The sequence below is a fragment of the Cydia amplana genome, chromosome 1, assembly GCF_948474715.1.
Source record: "Cydia amplana chromosome 1, ilCydAmpl1.1, whole genome shotgun sequence".
Classification (NCBI taxonomy): Eukaryota; Metazoa; Arthropoda; class Insecta; order Lepidoptera; family Tortricidae; genus Cydia; species Cydia amplana.
The window spans coordinates 11,571,232-11,589,231 of NC_086069.1; the positions used below are offsets into that span (position 1 = coordinate 11,571,232).

At 35.4% G+C, this 18,000-nt stretch overlaps 1 protein-coding gene across 2 annotated transcripts in view; it reads right to left on the reverse strand.

The window, feature by feature from the left end:
• Positions 1-8,704: 8,704 nt before the first annotated feature.
• LOC134648317 (aryl hydrocarbon receptor) overlaps positions 8,705-18,000 on the reverse strand; it is a 158,684-nt gene continuing 149,388 nt past the window's right edge. For both annotated transcript variants that reach the window (XM_063502828.1, XM_063502819.1), the window contains 5 exons: positions 11,810-12,019; positions 10,528-10,715; positions 10,221-10,327; positions 9,689-9,830; positions 8,705-9,553 (listed from right to left, as the gene is read on the reverse strand). In XM_063502828.1, coding sequence (XP_063358898.1) covers positions 8,773-9,553; positions 9,689-9,830; positions 10,221-10,327; positions 10,528-10,715; positions 11,810-12,019 — 1,428 coding nt within the window. In that variant the 3' untranslated portion in view covers positions 8,705-8,772. The remainder of the gene's footprint in view (positions 9,554-9,688; positions 9,831-10,220; positions 10,328-10,527; positions 10,716-11,809; positions 12,020-18,000) is intronic.

Here is an 18,000-nt window from a genome sequence, read left to right on the forward strand (position 1 = left end):
CAAATTGTGATCCACGGAAGTATGGAGTCGCGGCTTCCTAAATGGCAAAAATGTCTACAACCGCCAGGTTGCGATCTCAGGAATTATTTCTCTATAATCTCTGGTCTCCATAATCTTGTTCTCCTATACGACTTTGTGGATCGTGAAATGCCACTTTACAAGAACTATTGGGTACGCTCTATTGGGGTAGATCTATCAGCACTGACAGGATTATTATAATTGTATAGAAACAGCTTACTACAGACAAGACATCCTCTAAACTGCGCATAGTAACGCTACCCCCTCCGCCACAAATATACGGTAGTTTTACTCCATCTTCGAGTCAAGTGTCAGAATCCCGTGCCGTGATTGGTCCGTGTCTTTGAACGGACCAATCACGGCACGGGATTCGCTCACCTCGTCCCCCGCACCCCAGTATTTTTGGCAGCATCGGTTTCATGAAATAATTGCTCTAAACTCTGTCTAGAGGATTCCTAGTCTATGCCTATACGACTTTGTGGATCGCGAAATGCCACTTTACAAGAACTATTGGGTTACGCTCTATTGGGATCGATCTATCAGCACTGATAGGATTATTATAATTGTATTCCGCGCGCCTACGGAAGGTCCAAGGCATGGCTCGCTCTTCAGCACCACGTTCCTAATTAAGGACCTCTGCTTTCTTATTTCAACTCCCAGATAGTACCCTACACTTTTGTAGCCAATAAGCCTGACACACTGATGATAGATCGATTGCAGCGCCGGGTCGTGCGTGATGAGAATCTCGCGAAAGCCGAAAAGGACAAGTTCAGTAAGAACCTAGACTTAGCTCACGATATAACCGCCATGTGGGATGTTGATTCGACGATCATTAAATTGTCTCGATAGTCGTGTTCGCGATTCATGGCGAAGAATCTCGACTAACACCTTGAGAGACTCGCTGGATGGCTAGATCAAGGGTCAGATACAGAAGGCTGTAGTATTGGACACGGCGCAGATAGTCTGGCGGTTCATCTCTCTGCAGCGTTCATCACCGGGAGCTTGGGCCCTGGGTCGCTGCTGGCGGTACCCTAGGTTACGTTTTAATATTATTATGTTTACATGTATTTTGTATTATATACTCATATTTTAAACTCCTAAACTAAGAAGAAAAATAAACAAAGATAATAATAATAAATAACAATAATGCGTTTGCTGTCTCTACGTGCGTCCCACGACACAGGCAAAGGCAACATCCGCTCGGTGTACCCCTTTCATTTCATTTAAGTATCAAAAAGACCTCTACGTCCTAGCTTCGGCTCCGCGCATGCCTCCCAAAGGTCCGGAACACCATTGTTTCGTGATGGGAAAGACATACAAGTAATAATAATAAATTATGATAGAAGTATCAAAAGAAATTCGCGTCTGATACTGATATTAAGATTGATTAATTTATAGAAAAACAAGACAAGAGAGGAGTGATTTACGATACGAAAGCAGCGTACTTATGCTCGATATAATAGTATAATTATTTCAATAGATTAGTACCTACGCCGCAGTAACTTGATATGCAATATATTGCATATTCAAACTAAAGTAACTATTTCCGAAAATATCATGATTTTGCTAGAGTACGTACGGTTATTTTACACGATATTATTCCTAAAGGGAGATCTTAATGCATATATTATCTCGCACTCGAGTCGCCTACAATTTTGTCCAGATATATTCTGTCATCAACTTTTTTTATCGGATTAGCCATGAAAACATTGCTGCAGACAAATAAGAGCCAAATTCGCATATTTAATATGTATTGAACTGTAAGAAAAAAAACCAAGTAAGTACCTATCATTATTGTTTTATCGCCTTATACACCATTTAATTTGCCTCCATTTTATAGTCCCTACTTTCATTAAACAGAGTCTATTATATTCAATTATTAATGGCACCTAAGTAGTCTTTTTATGATTACTTATCTCAATGGCTATGGGAAAAGCCATCAAATCCCTATGTGACGCTTTTAACCTTTTCCACGCCGTGTCAAACACAAAACCTGTCGCTCAGACGCCACATCATTGAAGTGTCAAAACTGAAGTTGAACTTTATGTGTATGCACGTAGGTCGATGTTGCGCTGTGGTCTGTGACCGATTAATCGGTCTTTGGCGTTGAACCTACGGTGCGGATATATCGGCCATTGGCGTCCAAAAGGAGCAATGCAGTCACATTTTACGGTAACATTTAAGGGGGTTTTATCACCCGGTTATATATGAGCAGACTTCGATCGCACCTACACGCTCTCTCATCGTCACTTGTTGTTAGTTTATATTTACTAACAACCCCTTGATGTCACAGTCATACAAATAACTGCGACTATAATGTTAAAACGAGTGTTCTGCCTTTTCGACAAATTTATTACCCGAATTTCACTTGCCAACGATTTTTACGCCGATAATTTATTTTGACAACGAACGTTTGGTAAATTAGATGACGATAACATTTTCAATACATTTCGTTAGACAATTAATTGTCTAATTGCGTAATACAATTTTTGCTGTCATTACGGTATTCGATAAAACCGAGTCTAAGGTATAGATGGTGTACTCGGGTATTTCCGAACGACGAATAGTGGCGGATAATTCCGAAAGCTGACTCTTACTACAACGGAATATGAGAGATTTTACAATGATTTTCGGGATTACCCGATTTCCGGAATTACCCGAATACACCGTACGGGACAAAATAAACGCCGTGTGAACCTAGCCTTATGGGGAGATAATACGAATATTTGTGTTGGGTTGACACGTGTTCATAGATTACGTGGTCATATTTTTAAGTAAATTTTATTTATGCGTTCGTTTTATTTTTAGTATTACCTAAGATTTAATTAATTTTTAATACCTTTAAGTATCTTTGACTGTTTATTTTTCCTACAATATTTAGTTTCTTGCCCCATAGTTCCTCTTATTACACCTAACCTTATATAATTTTGTCTGTTGTCTTTGTATTGTTGTTGTTATTCTTTTCTTTTATTTGTTGTTCATTCAACTGCAACACAACCGCTACCTTTCTTGAATGAGACGTACTATCGACGTGAACTGATGCAAAAACTCTACTGTAGTACCCGCTTACTTCTCTAGATGGCGTTGAGATCACTTTCACTGCTATATTTCTCCGTAATCGGATCGGGCTTACTCTGTTTGGCATTTGTAACGACAAAATGTGACCATCTCATCATTAATATCAAAATTCTATGAAGATATAACGTTTATAATGACACTCCCTCACTTTGTCATGTCCAAGTTCGTGCAAAGTTAGCTTAGATAAATTCTAATTTAGTGACAATAAATACTAATGACTAGGGTGATATTACTTATTTTATAAATGAACTGAAGCAGTTAAGAATGGGACTCAATCCGTGTTATTTAATTACAAACTGAGATGGGCCGATTATTCGATATTCAGCCATGTTTTCCAATGTTCGTATTCGGCTGAATTATCCAGTTTGGAAAATATTTTTTACTGTTTGTCTTGTAGCAACACTGTAATATTTAAACTCCTGCATAAAAAACAAGTACCTATACCTACTCACCTCCATCAGGTTCCTTTTTTCCATTGTCACTAAAACACATGATGAGATATGTTAAATAAAGTGGCCGATCGTTATCGTACCACGACACAGTGATCTCTTACCAGCATTGTTAGCATGATTGTTACTCGGTCTGCTCCCACCATCACCAGGGAGAAATCTGAAATTTTATTTTGTCCCTAAGAAAAAATACAAAACAAAGTCATGTGTGGCATGAAAAATTTATTTAATTTTCTTTTAATTACATTATAATGTAGGTATACTATGCTAAAATAAATACAGAAACTGTTTGGATATTTTCTTATTATGTTCATATAAATAATTATTAATAATTAATGTTACATAGATAGTTAAGCGTAGAACTAATTTTTTATTTACAATTTAATCAATAAATTAGAGCATATTTTATGTTATTATGATTTAAGGTGTTTTATGGTTACTCGTGTTTGAACACAATTACTCATATTGCTTGCTTACTTTCACGTTTACAAATTTAAAGTTTTGTTTCAGTTCAGGGCAACATGTTTCGGATAATACGTAGGTTGAAATTTAAAATGACGGTAACCTAACTGTAATGATATTTAAAATTAGTATTATCTGTAAAAAAAAAAACGTTTTTAACACGCATTTCCTAAAAATATGCAGCAGGAAAGTTTTTGGTTTGTGCATCCCGATACGTGAAATTAAGAGACATGACTGTGTTATTCCTGTTTTTCTAAATCCCAAATACTAAAATTAATTGATTGATTTATGTGATAAAAAATTGTATATACTTATAAGCGAATGTATTCATTACTGTAAACATTATTTGTTTTGAAAGCAACACTGAAATCGCAAAAAAATCTGGTGTTATGGAGCTAAAGTTCCATTTGACAATTGTACAGTCGCCTGCAATAATATGTTACACGATCTTATTTGTAAAGCCATAAGAGCGTGTCACATATTTTGCGACCTTCGAAGAGAAACATCACATTGCAGGTGACTGTATGCAGACCAGGTTATTTTTCATATTTTTAGAGTTGCTGTTAATGTAAAAGTTAATCATAAAAAAGAGTACATTCGCGTATAGGTACATACTCGTATATCTTGTATCACCTAAAAAGTGAGGTTGGTTACTCACCTATTATTTAAGGTGGCCTTTAATTCCAAACAACAATTGACAAATATTAATTTAAGCTTAGAATAAATTTAAAAGTGGAAAAATTACTGGCAAGATAATTAATTTGGTGGCGCTCTGCCACTAATTAATACTTAATTATTATTAATTAGTGGCAGAGCGCTGGAGTATCGATTACAGAGGCCGTGAGTTCAAGTCTCACCCAAGACAGTAATTTATCCACTTTTAAATTTATTCTAACAAGCTTAATAGCATCGGTCGCAGACGTTTCTGCTTGTTAAAAATTAAATAAATATACATTTTCAAATAAATCAGCCTAATATTTTAGTAGGTAAGTATTTGGGATACTTATATAACAAACAAGAATTTAACAATTAGAATTTCTGTAACCTAAGCCCGTACCATGAGTCACTGACAGTGTCAAAACTGACATTTGACATTTCGAGAACGTAATTTACTTTCTATACATCTCGTTTGCACTAATATGCGAGTACGAGCGAGATGTATAGAAAGTAAATTACGTTCTCGACGGTGTTTATGACAGTGCCAAACTGATGGCAGCCGTACTGTTCTATTTAAACATGAGGACTATTCAGATATCTTATCTATATCAAGTCAAAGCAACTTACATAAAGTTTGCATTTTAAAGTTAGTAATTATTTTCACATCTTTTTGGTTTCATGTTGCGCCACACTTTATGAGCTCACCTACCTACCTCTTCTATATACCCTCACGAATTAAATTAGACATTGGAATACTTGTTTGTTAATTCATTGACTCAAATAGTACAAAACGAATGAAACCCGATTTTATCAATATTACAATTTTCGAGGAATATCCTCGAATATTCTAATAGTACTCCTTAATCTTACTCCTACAATAAGTAAGACAAAGTTCTGTATACGTTACGAAATACACTGGTTAGGTCTAAAATGATTTCTGGAAAACGATAATTAAGTACTTATCAGATACAGATGTAGTGCATAATTTTATTGTTTTCCAACGTATATTCTCGGAAACATTCGTATTTGTCATGCTAGTTCGGTCAATGTCAGTGCTTTTTGTACCGAGACTGACTGAAATAGCAAGACACGTTCGTAAGTTTCCGTGAAAATACGATGGAAAATAATAATGCACTACATGTGTACAAAATACACGTTTAAATGAATTGGATTTAGATACAAGGAATGTTGTCAATATTATATTAAAATAAATATGTAGATAATCTAGCTAGGTATGCAGCTAAAGCTCCAAAATTCCAGAAATTCTGAATGTTTGCCTATCGTATGACTCATCAAATGTTTTTCGTAATATACCAGCTTTAAATAGACTATCTTATGCCTAGTCGTCGGTGAAGTCGCTGCCTTGCCAATCCGATCACTGTAGCACAATAAAAGTACGATTAATAAATGGAAGAGAAAAAGGCACGCAAAGTGTATGTACATAGGTGCTGATTTGAAATGACGTTGGCAAGGCAGTGCTGGGACAGCGACACTACGCGCGACACACGGCCCAACTCGAGTTTTAGTTGTGCAATCTGAATTCGATACGATAATGATTTGTCAGTGTCTAAAGTGACATTTCTTTAGCCAAAAATGTCACTTTTGACACTGACGGATCAGTATCGTATCTGAATCAAATCGCATAACTTAAACTTGAATTGGCCCGACACTCATTCCAACAGCAAACAAGCTCGTTTTTTGCTACATAGTCCAATTGTCCGTCCTAGGTTATAGCAAAATTTGTAACTGATTGTTAAAAAAAAACTGCCTTCGGTTACCAAGTAGTTGGCGCAATGAAAGAAATGACATTTCAGAATTATGAATTGACCCTTATATTTATGAAGCTAAGACCTACCGTTTAACTGATTGCCTTATGGTAATTTTTAATTTAAGTATTTTATTTATTTAGGTCTGCTATCAGTTATTATATCTAATACATTTACTTAATAACCATAAATTAATTCAAAAGAAAAACTTTAAACTTAAATTAAGAGTTCATGGCTAAATAACAAAACTAATCGAAGGATATACATATACTATAGGTTAATTTTTAATAATTTTCATATATCTATAAAGGGTCAATTTATAACTGTGAAATGGGAATTCTTAGGTTGTGCCGACTATAAGTATTCTAAATTGACATGGAAAAAGGTGGCGTCAATTCGAAATTTTAGTGTGGCGCAATAACATTTGAAAGATACGAAAATCTTCAAAACGTTTTTATCGGACTATTCATTATAATACAATGGTGCTTACCTTAAATTGATATGTATCGTTCTAGGTTTTTTTTCTTCAATTTTATAATACATAATTGTGGAGTAAAGCCCTTAACTTCTAATTTTGTATTTGACTATCCTGCCTCTAGCGTATGCCATGCCAAACATCGGCAGACATTTTGAAAGCAGCTAATCCTTTCAATTGTTTCCTACTTTACATTTTTAAAATGCTCAATTTTTATTTATCGCGAGCTAAGCTATATTTCAATACAAAGCCCAAGCATTTAATTACTATTTAAAATAAATATGTACAATTAATTACTAAAACTCTCATTGCATGATATAAAATTAAAACCTAACTACAGAATGGACTGAATTTCATAATTCTCGCATAGAAGAATATTTGAATTTTTACAAGAAATTTATCTACATTGAAGAAAATGGAAGGACCCTGTTGCTGACCTGGCCTATAATCAGTGTAAAGGTCATGTCTTTGGATACCTCTAGACAAATATAGACATTTAAAAATAATCTCCTTATATGTGTAGATTCTTCACTTGAATTGTTTTAAATCGAAGAGCCCAGGCGTCAAACTACAATTTAAAGAGAATAATTTTAGATTATTTTAGAATTATTTTAGAGAATTTTGACGACTGGTCTGGCCTAGTGGGTAGTGACCCTGCCTGTGAAGCCGCGGTCCTGGGTTCGAATCCCAGTAAGGGCATTTATTTGTGTGATGAGCACAGATATTTGTTCCTGAGTCTTGGTTGTTTTCTATGTATTTATGTATTTGTATATTATATATATCGTTGTCTGAGTACCCACAACACAAGCCTTCTTGAGCTTACTGTGGGACTTAGTCAATCTGTGTAAGAATGTCCTATAATATTTATTTATTTATTTATAATTCTGTAGAAACAGATATGCAAATGATTGTGATGTCAATCAAGGTAGGTGTCAAAGTAGTATATGGTTAAACATATGTAAAAGTAAATATTTTGTGACCGGATCTATACCATTATCTTTTACAAACCTGCACTAACTTCTGTTTATCAATAAGTTGATTAAGATAATATAATATGACATATTTATTATATCAAGGTCATATTTCGTACTATAAGTAATTGGTACTATTATAACTTTTAGTACTAAACGTATGTAACGTCCAGTAATGAACGGTCCATGGTTTAAATATTTAACTAGTTATAAGCTATAGGAAAATTGAAAAGGAACACACATGAGTAGGCAACTTTTGCTTGTTGTCGATGTCCAAATTTGTCTAGAATATCCATTACAAAACATACAGCAAGTCGAAAAAACGTAAGAAACTTGGTCTTACGATCTTTGGACTAAGCCTTAGTAAATAAACTAAGACTGGACTGAGCGAGGTATAAGATTTAAGGAAATAAACTCCTGGTAACAAGTTGTTTTGACGCGTGATAAGGAAGTTCCGTAATGATAGTAATATTATTAAAAGTATAATATCACTAAACAATCTAGTTAATCATTTCATTAACGAAGTCACGCGACAAAACTTTGAAGACACGAATTTGATGGAACTGTCGTCAAAATTACCTTTATCCTGAAGTAAATGTACTATAATGATTGCTAAACTTTGATGACGAGACAAACGATTACTGCTATTTTTTTTCAGTTTTAGTGAATTTCCAAATTGACCTTCATATTATATTTATAGAAAACGTTGTACCTATTTTATGATTTTATTATGCCAATTATCTTAATTTTATTAGTGAATTAAAATACTGTAGGTTATATGGTGTTAAATATAAGACTTATTTTCAAAATCGTAGATAGTTATATCCGACAGTCTCATCAAACCCCATAATCTACTTAAAACAAAACGATTGCACGTAAAAAAAGCCTACTAAAAATCATTGTGTCGCTTCAGCGGTGTGATAATGTGATGGGTGGTAGCGCCAAACCTGAGGAGGGGAGTACTCCACGGGTACTTCTTGAGCCGTTCCGCCAGCGCCCCACATGAGGACAGTCTGTCTGGGCACCTCCGCTGGTTGCGTTTGCTGCATTCGTTCATGTTCGGCAGACCCGCTGGAACCACCAGGACTAGGCCCGGGTACAATACTAGGTGATCTCCTTTCTTGCCCCGTTACAGGACTCATGTACCTTCCACTAGTATCCACGTATGTGTATTCTCTAGAAGGGGGCCTATGGTACGTCGGCGCCACGTCATATCCGGGTGGCGGCGCCGGTTCTAGGAAGCCATTGGGCGTGTAAGGAGTGTAATGGTACGATAGTGGTTTATATTGATGGAAGATATTGTCGGCCGTGAGGAACCTATCATCCAAAGGCGGCGGGGCATAATGTAAGGCGGGAGCTGGAGGGTATTCTCCGTATGGTGCGGTGTAGGCACCGTTTAGGTTAGTATACGCTGCTGCGACGGCATCAGCGGCTAGATAGTCTACAGCAGGCGGAGCAGGGGTGGAAGGCACCCGTCTTTTATTCCGACAGGTGGAAAGGAAGTCTCGGAGTTGTGTTTTGTAGCGTCGCGCGTTTCGGGGAGGGGTGGTCACGGTAGACTCGCAGCCTGAAAGCTGTTCCGTTTCCGAAAAGTACAGACTTGTAAGTCCCGTGTCCAAGTAGCTGACTTTGAAGTCCATGGTCCGCTTGCCGAGGAGGTCGCGGCCTTCTTCCTCCCTGTAAACAGACAAACATTTCCAGTGAGTAAAGTCTCAACTGTCAACCATTATTATTTATATTTACACATAATTGCTCAATCAATATTGACAAATATGCCAATTTGAAAACATACAACGGCAACGTCTTACTCACATCAAGGGCCTATGTGTGCTAATAACGAAGTCGGGCTTGGAGTTTTTATAAACCAGCCGCGATGAGGTCTGGAGCCACTGCCACTGCCCTTCTTTGGTCTGGAAGCGGTACGCGATCATGCCGGAAGCACCCGTTTTTAATACTGAAACAATGTTTTCCAGATTCATATGTGTAACTTAAAACATGTCAGCTGGAAAAATAATGATTTAATCTTATTTATTTATTTATTTAATCTTATTGCATAAATGAAAATACAAACGTACAAAAGGCGGACTTAATGCTACAATGCATTCTCTACCAGTCAACCTTCGGGCAAAGCAGATAACTTGTAGGCGGTGATAATTATAATTATGAATAGTAGCAAATATTTTTACTTCAAAATAAGTGTTTGTAACCATTTAAGAATTTCTTGATTCTTTCCAAAGACAGGTTATTTTTTATTATTAGTATTTGTTTAAATGAAAGCAAAGTTTGTTTTAAAACAAATTAATTAAAAATAAGACGATCGGAAAACTTTATAATAAATACTTACATTCTTGATGAGCGCTGGCCACATAGGCTAGATCATCGTAATGTACTAAGTCGTAACCCCCCATGTTTCCCAGCTCTGCGTCCGTGTACCCTAAAAGCATCTTACCCCTGGAAACATACAAAAATATGCATTCAAGGTTTTCTACATTTAAGGTATTTTTTTTATTATACCTCATTGTTCCAAACAAACGTGTCGTATTGAAACAAACGAGACCAATTAATTGTAATGCTGCGCAGTGCGCACTGGTTGAGTATTGCCTTGTATAAGTAGATGTTCTAATCTAAAACATATTATATGTAATACTTACCTTTGATCCATAGACACGAGCGAAAGATCTAGTTTGTGCTTGCTCTTGAACATGACCTCCTTCTGAGGAATTTCCAGTAAGCTTGGTGGTCCAAAGGGGGCACAAATTGCAAACAACGCTAGCGGTGGTTCTTCCGTCTTTTTATTCTGCCCGTGTAGGATCTTGACTCGGCCCCGGATGTCTAGCCTCTGCGGAAGGTAAAAAGATTATATTAATATTTTTACATACCCTCCATAACAAAGTAATCTAATGTGGAATTTGTCAAAATTCGAAAAGTCATCTTAATATTATATCTGTTAATAATAAATAGTATTAATGTTAATTGTAATTATTGTCTATCTAATAAGTACTTATAATTTCCAATATACTAGGAAATGTTCCCCTTATAGTAGCTCCATTATAATAATTCACATGTAGCAAAACTACTAAGATTAGATTAGATTTATTTATTTCACAATATATGATTACAGTACAAATTACATTAATGTCAATTTATAAGAATCTATATTGTGATCGTCAGAAATAGGTACATTTAAATAATAGAAAGATGCTTAATCCAAATAAATTCATAATATGAAAAATAAAAAATCACCTGAGAAGGATCGTCAAATAATAACAATAATTAAACGAAAACAATGTCAAAAATAGGAACGCGATTATAAATTATACAGTTATGTCAAAAAATTCACTTATTGAATATAATGGGTTGTCCAGTAAAAAGTTTCTCAATCGACGCTTGAATGTTGTATCGGATGTTTCCATCCTTATTTCTGCAGGTAATCGCTCATAATAAGTACGGGAAGTTCTTTGTTATGGTCAAACTCAAATTTCAAATCGAATTCATTATATGTAGTTACTACTGTTGTCATTTAAGCGACGAGAAATTTTAAGAAAATTCATTACATATAGTGAAATAGGATGATCAATGTATCTTTATTACAAGATCGTTGTGTATTAAATACTGCTTATTAATAAAATCAACACAAATAGGTACTACACATATTTTATATTTTTTAAGGATCTCAAAACATCATGCAAATATAGCTTTTTGTACGATTATCTTGAATAAGCATGGCAGTATGAATTGTTTTAAACTTAAAGGAAAAATTAATTTGACTTTTGATATGAAGGTTTTGATTCATATGTTGCTTGTTGCTTGTTGTACTTTATATCCTCACATGTTTGGAGATAAACACTATATGTATAAGCCTTGGCAAGAACAGCAATTCATGAATTCATCTTCTTTATCGGATAGAATAATGTACTATTTATAAATACTTACCAAGAACCCCGAAGTATTGTCTAGCAGGCACCTAAACCGTACAGTAAAGCTTCTCTCCAGAAGATGCGCTCTTTCAGGCCTCAAAACATCTTGGAGCGTCAGATTGCTGACTTCAGGAGGTAGGAAAGAGTTCCACAGCAGCTGCCGCTGCAGCTCTTCTCGGTCCTCAGAGTGGACTAGCTCGTAGACCGACTGGTGTACTATGTCTGACTGGAATAGAAAGAAGTGTTTGAGGGCTATGATTTATGCAACCGATGGATCACTAAAAACCCAAATATTACACAAAAACGATTACGATTATATTACTTTATCTAATAAAAAGCACACTAAAACAATAAATGAACAATAACTTGAGGTAGACTCCAAAAAAACTGAGTCATCATCCAACCATAAATCAATAAAATACGAAATAGCCCTAAATAATCGATTTAAACTCTATCATCAAATCATCTGTAACGAAGATGGACATATTAATTCCATACTCAATAATGCAAATGTCAATGTTAACAATAATGAATTAGGGTGTAATATTGATTGGGGTTGGACAGTTTATGTTAAAAAAACAGCGCTTTAACACATCATGTAACAAAGACCGTGTAAATATGGATAATGCAGCGTGCTGCAAGGAACTAATTGAAAATCAATGGGGTCGCTCAGGGCAGGGTACTAGGGCCCGGTGACATGTAAATGATTCATACACAAAACCCCAAAAGGTTAGTGAGAGTGGGGGAACATATTGCAGGCATAAAACGTCAGAGGATGATTTGTTGGGTAATTGCTTTTGGGGTAGCCGTTGCTATGGAGTAAAGCTGTGTTTTGTTGATATCCCTTTGTTTTTGCAACAAGGTTTGAAATATCGGTCGATGTGGTAATCTTGTACGATTTTATTATTATATGAGAACCGTATTTATGACTCGACATAAAATGTCCCATGCTTTGGAATACAGAATCTATTTTGACACTCATGTCGTGCCGAAGTTATAGGGATTGGACTGGGCTAGACAGTAAAGCCAGTCTAATAGCGAAAATACGGCAATCGCTGTTCTCTAATAATATGCATCCATGGACATCCATTTTTGCATGATTACAGTTTTATATTGTCATGGTGAACTTGAGAACACGTTTGGTCAAAGGGTCCCTTTGTTTCACATAAAGTTTTAAGTCATAATGTATTGTTTGTCATATTATCAGTAGTCCTAAAATTAAGACCGTTAATTTTTCAGGATTTTCGTAAGGTTATCCCATAGATAGGTTAGCTTACGTTAGGTTTGTTTTATGGCAATCTTGAAAAGTTACGCGTTTCTAAACCAAACCTATTATGTCTAACGAAAATGCGGACAAACAATACATTATGAGTTAAAACTTTCTGGGCAACAATAGACACCCACCAAACATTCGGCACTAATGCGCTGTAAGACAACATTATACATATAATATAACTCCATGCGCACATTTCCAACGAGAAAAAAACTAAAAAAAAAACAGAAAAGTAAAATGTGTTTGACATTGTATACCTAAATTATTTATTATTATTATGTTGCATTTATGAGAAAATCACCCAACTAACAAAGAAGCGTAAAAGGAGCCATCTGACCTCATTTATAATGGAGAGTGAAACATCAAGTTAGGAGGTGTAATGGCCGATCGATACGCCACCTGGTGCGCTCCTGACTCAGAAACGATATCGCACAGGAGTGCCACGAAAAGAAAACAATCGAGTCAAGGCAAAATAGACTACATAATGTATTTTTTCTCAAAAATGGACGGCAAAGTCAACGTTGCCGGTTAAAAAATTGGTCGCGAAGTTCGTAGTTTATGGTCAGTCAAAAAATTAAAAAGTTAAAAACATTGCAGTCTCGATTTCGGGACTGCAATGTTACATACAAATTCCATTATTTAACGAGTTCCAAACTTTTTAAAACTTTAAATGGCCATATCAAATAAAGGCATAGGTCCATTAAACAGACAAACAGATGATCAGCACTTATTATTATAATCTTGGTACCGCGACTACTTATTTAGGTGTCTCAAATAGGTTGGCGTATTTTCAGCAGAAAAATACACTTCTTTTTTTTTAAGGCGGCAAAGCATATATTTTCAATGGTTTTACTTTTTTCTGTGATAATTAGACCGTTGCTCTGGTAAATAATTTCTATTATTAAATTGTACAACGGGACTTAATCGCGTATCTAAGTTTTACGATTTACCTACGACGTTTCGAGGACGGCGTTGTCCCCGTGGTCTCGGAGAAGACTGGCTTAAGTTGACATCAGCATCTTCTAACCGCGCGAGTTTTTCGAACTACCCGCACTTGGTCTTGTTTATCCGCTTGAACGTTTTGCGCACTAGGTGAACAAGTCTGCCGTGGCTGAGCATTTACTGGAGTCAGGACCAAACCACTGGATTGAGCTGCATAACCCTAAAATCCTGTCCACGGATCGTCATTTCTACAGTAGGAAAGTACGGGAAGCCATTGAAATCAAAAAACATAGTAATTTCAATCGGGACGAGGGTTTCAAGATCTCATCCACATGGAATCCAGTCATTAGTAAATGTAAGCGTAAACGAATATCGACAGTTGATAAATCGAATATCGTTAATGTTGTGTTTCGACAGAGTGACATCCCTAGTGCGCAAAACGTTCAAGCGGATAAACAAGACCAAGTGCGGGTAGTTCGAAAAACTCGCGCGGTTAGATGATGCTGATGTCAACTTAAGCCAGTCTTTTCCGAGACCACGGGGACAACGCCGTCCTCGAAACGTCGGAGGTAAATCTTAAAACTTAGATACGCGATTAAGTCCCGTTGTACAATTTAATAATGTGTAAAAATCGTGAAAGTTTAAATCAGTGTTAATAATTTCTATTTCTTGCACCATTTTTGAGAAAAGCACTATATATGATTCGGCTGGAAGGCTACTTGCTGGCTTGAGATTCAATTAAACGGACTCCCAAGGTCGTCCGTTTAAAACTAATCCTCAGCCAGCAAGTAGCTACTTCCGAACTAATACATTATTGTCGAGACAATAATGTACTATTGTTGTTACATTTATAAGAAATATAAACCTTTAATAATGTTTTATTAAAGTTAAAGGGATGATAGACAAACGCAGATCGAGGGATTACCGGACCCCCTCTATTTAGCTCGACGTACCCCGGGCACGTGCACACACCAGGAAGTAGCAAGTACCGGCCGATTTAATGATTCCAAAATCGATTTGTTTAATCACCAGATAGGTCTACTGACAAAGAATATAGCGATAGAAGAGGCATTGTGTATAATAAACTTAAAACGAAGCGATGTCTAGCTGAACTAAACGCATAATTACACACATATTTTTTCTTAATATGAACATTGCTTTCAGCTGCTATTTCGCATGTAATAAGCTATTTATGAAAACGAGTAAAACTATGTCTAATAAGGCATGCGAATATTTAAGCAATGCACTAATAAGCAGAAGATTGTTAATATAATTTTATTACTGGCTTAGAAAAAGTGTTTACAAGTAAAACAAGACAAAAGATAGCCTTAAGCTGCTTACATATAACTTGCGCTAATTACAACAATTATAGCCTTTTTATAGTTCTGAGTTTTATGAGAGGCATTGACATTCTATAAACATTTAATCTATGCTAAATACTCAGCCAGGTAACGAAATAACTCGGTTGCCTCGAGCATAAACAAAAGCAAGCGGGGGAATAAAATTTATACCATGCTCCTTTAGTGAAAGTTTTATTATAAGGGGTCGGATTTGGAGCGAAATTGGGGTTTTTACTTCTGATAGCAATATTTCACCGCGGGCTTTATTAGCCGTAATGCGGAGGGCATTTATTAATGAGCAAGTTTTTAAAAAGCGGCCTTTTTGTCACGTTTTTTTTCGTGTTGTGTTTTAGGGTTCCTTTCGATACTTGAATATTAGGCATAATGGAACTTACGATATTTTACCATGAATTTTCAATCTGGTTTTCCACTATTAGATGTTACGGCAATTATGCACAGGAGGCAGAATAGTGGTACATTTTAGAACAACACACCTCAACTTGATGTCCCTCGGTATGTACTAATGGTCGTTGTTTAGTTTAGTTTTCTGCAATAATCATTTTACATGTATTTGCGGACGGATAACGCAAAAAGGATAAGAAATATGCAAATAAATAAAAACAGAATGCCGAAAATTAGATAATGCATATACCTAAACTATATTATTATTTTCATTCCCACAATAATGGTAACTATTTTATTCATATACATAATATACTTAGTTACTTATAATTCTATAAACAGCACAGTTCACAGTGATATGATTTAGTAAACTACCTATCGGAATAATACATCGCGCAACAAAAATAAGTAATGTCTACTGTGTACAATTGCTTTAAAGACATCAAAGGAAAAAAGGAATTTTAATGTTTTGTAAATCTAATAACGGTAGTAATTGCGTTAAATACAATTTATGTATATTATTATACGTTATACTATACGTTATATTATACGTCATAATTCAACGGAACCCTTGAAGCAATGATATTGTTTTCCTTTTTATTACTAGTCCGATAAAAAGCTTAACCGATAAAATGGGGTGGTTACTGCAAAGGTTTATCGTCGAATATAATATTTTTATTGCAAGAAAAAGTTTTGTGAATAAGAGATTAAAAATGTTACTTGTTTAAGTATTTGACATTTAGTGAAAATAATTTAGTTGGTTTCGTTTCTTTTATATTCTACATATTTCCTTATAACCAGGTATATACTGTTTAATAATGTCATGACACAGTTAATTAATAATTTTATTTTATTTTATACAACAAAAAAGTTAATACGCTGCATATTTTTACATTAAAAATGTAACTAAATTTTCAACTTAAATGTAACAAAGCCTAAAATTATATAAGTAACTCATAAAATTTAAAGCAAAATGTATTTACCTATACAAAAGTAGTTCCTTATTTAGAGATTAATCACCGCAAGTTTCGTGATTAGCAACAATTAGGGTTAATTACCACTAAATCAAATTAACCAGTGACAAATTAAACTAGCTATGAAGTGAAGGTTTTTTTCAGCCACCGACAGCAGAAAATAACTGAAACTTTTGTTAGTCGGCGGGGAACAAAGGTGTAACCATAAAGATTTAGACATACATTTTCGAAACAATTGGCACTATTTGGAACTAAAGAAATTATGAGCATATTCAATATATGTAGGTATATTTTGAAAAAGTCTCGCCATTTAGCGGCCAAGTTCTTCGTTTCGATACATTTATATACCTGGTCTTAAAAACCACATGCACGCGATGAAGAAAACTAAAGTCTATTTTTTTATTCGGTAGACTAAAATGACATTTCATAGTGTGAACATAAAATATCATTTCATACTATGAAATGTCATTTTAGTCTACCGATTAAAAAAATAGACTTTACGAAGACGTAAATAAAAAGTTATTTTTAGGGTTCCGTACCCAAAGGGTAAAAACGGGACCCTATTACTAAGACTCCGCTGTCCGACCGTCCGTCCGTCCGTCCGTCCGTCTGTCACCAGGCTGTATCTCACGAACCGTGATAGCTAGACAGTTGAAATTTTCACAGATGATGTATTTCTGTTGCCGCTATAACAACAAATACTAAAAACAGAATAAAATAAAGATTTAAGTGGGGCTCCCATATAACAAACGTGATTTTTGACCGAAGTTAAGCAACGTCGGGCGGGGTCAGTACTTGGATGGGTGACCGTTTTTTTGCTTGTTTTTTTTGCTTGTTTTGCTCTATTTTTGTTGATGGTGCGGAACCCTCCGTGCGCGAGTCCGACTCGCACTTGGCCGGTTTTTTTTAGAGTAGGTGCCTACATTAAGTATAGGTATAGTTATAAATAGACCGACACATTAATTTAAATGGATGATGGTAGGTACGTATCACGGGAGCGTGGGCGAAAGATTTTTAACGATCAGACAAGCTCGGCCTTTGGGATGATTAGAGCATCCCTTTAGATTTTATTATCTGTACCTATTTCTATACATCTCATGTCAATTGATGGTCCTTATGAGCTTATGATAGTTCCTTTAATTATCTCTTTGTTGGGCTTGATTTAAAATGAATTGAAGATATAGGTTTTCCTTTTTGTTTTTACTAGAACATTTCTAAATAAATTAAGCTACACTTTCGGAAAATTGCTACAAACATTTTACGTGACAGCTACTCC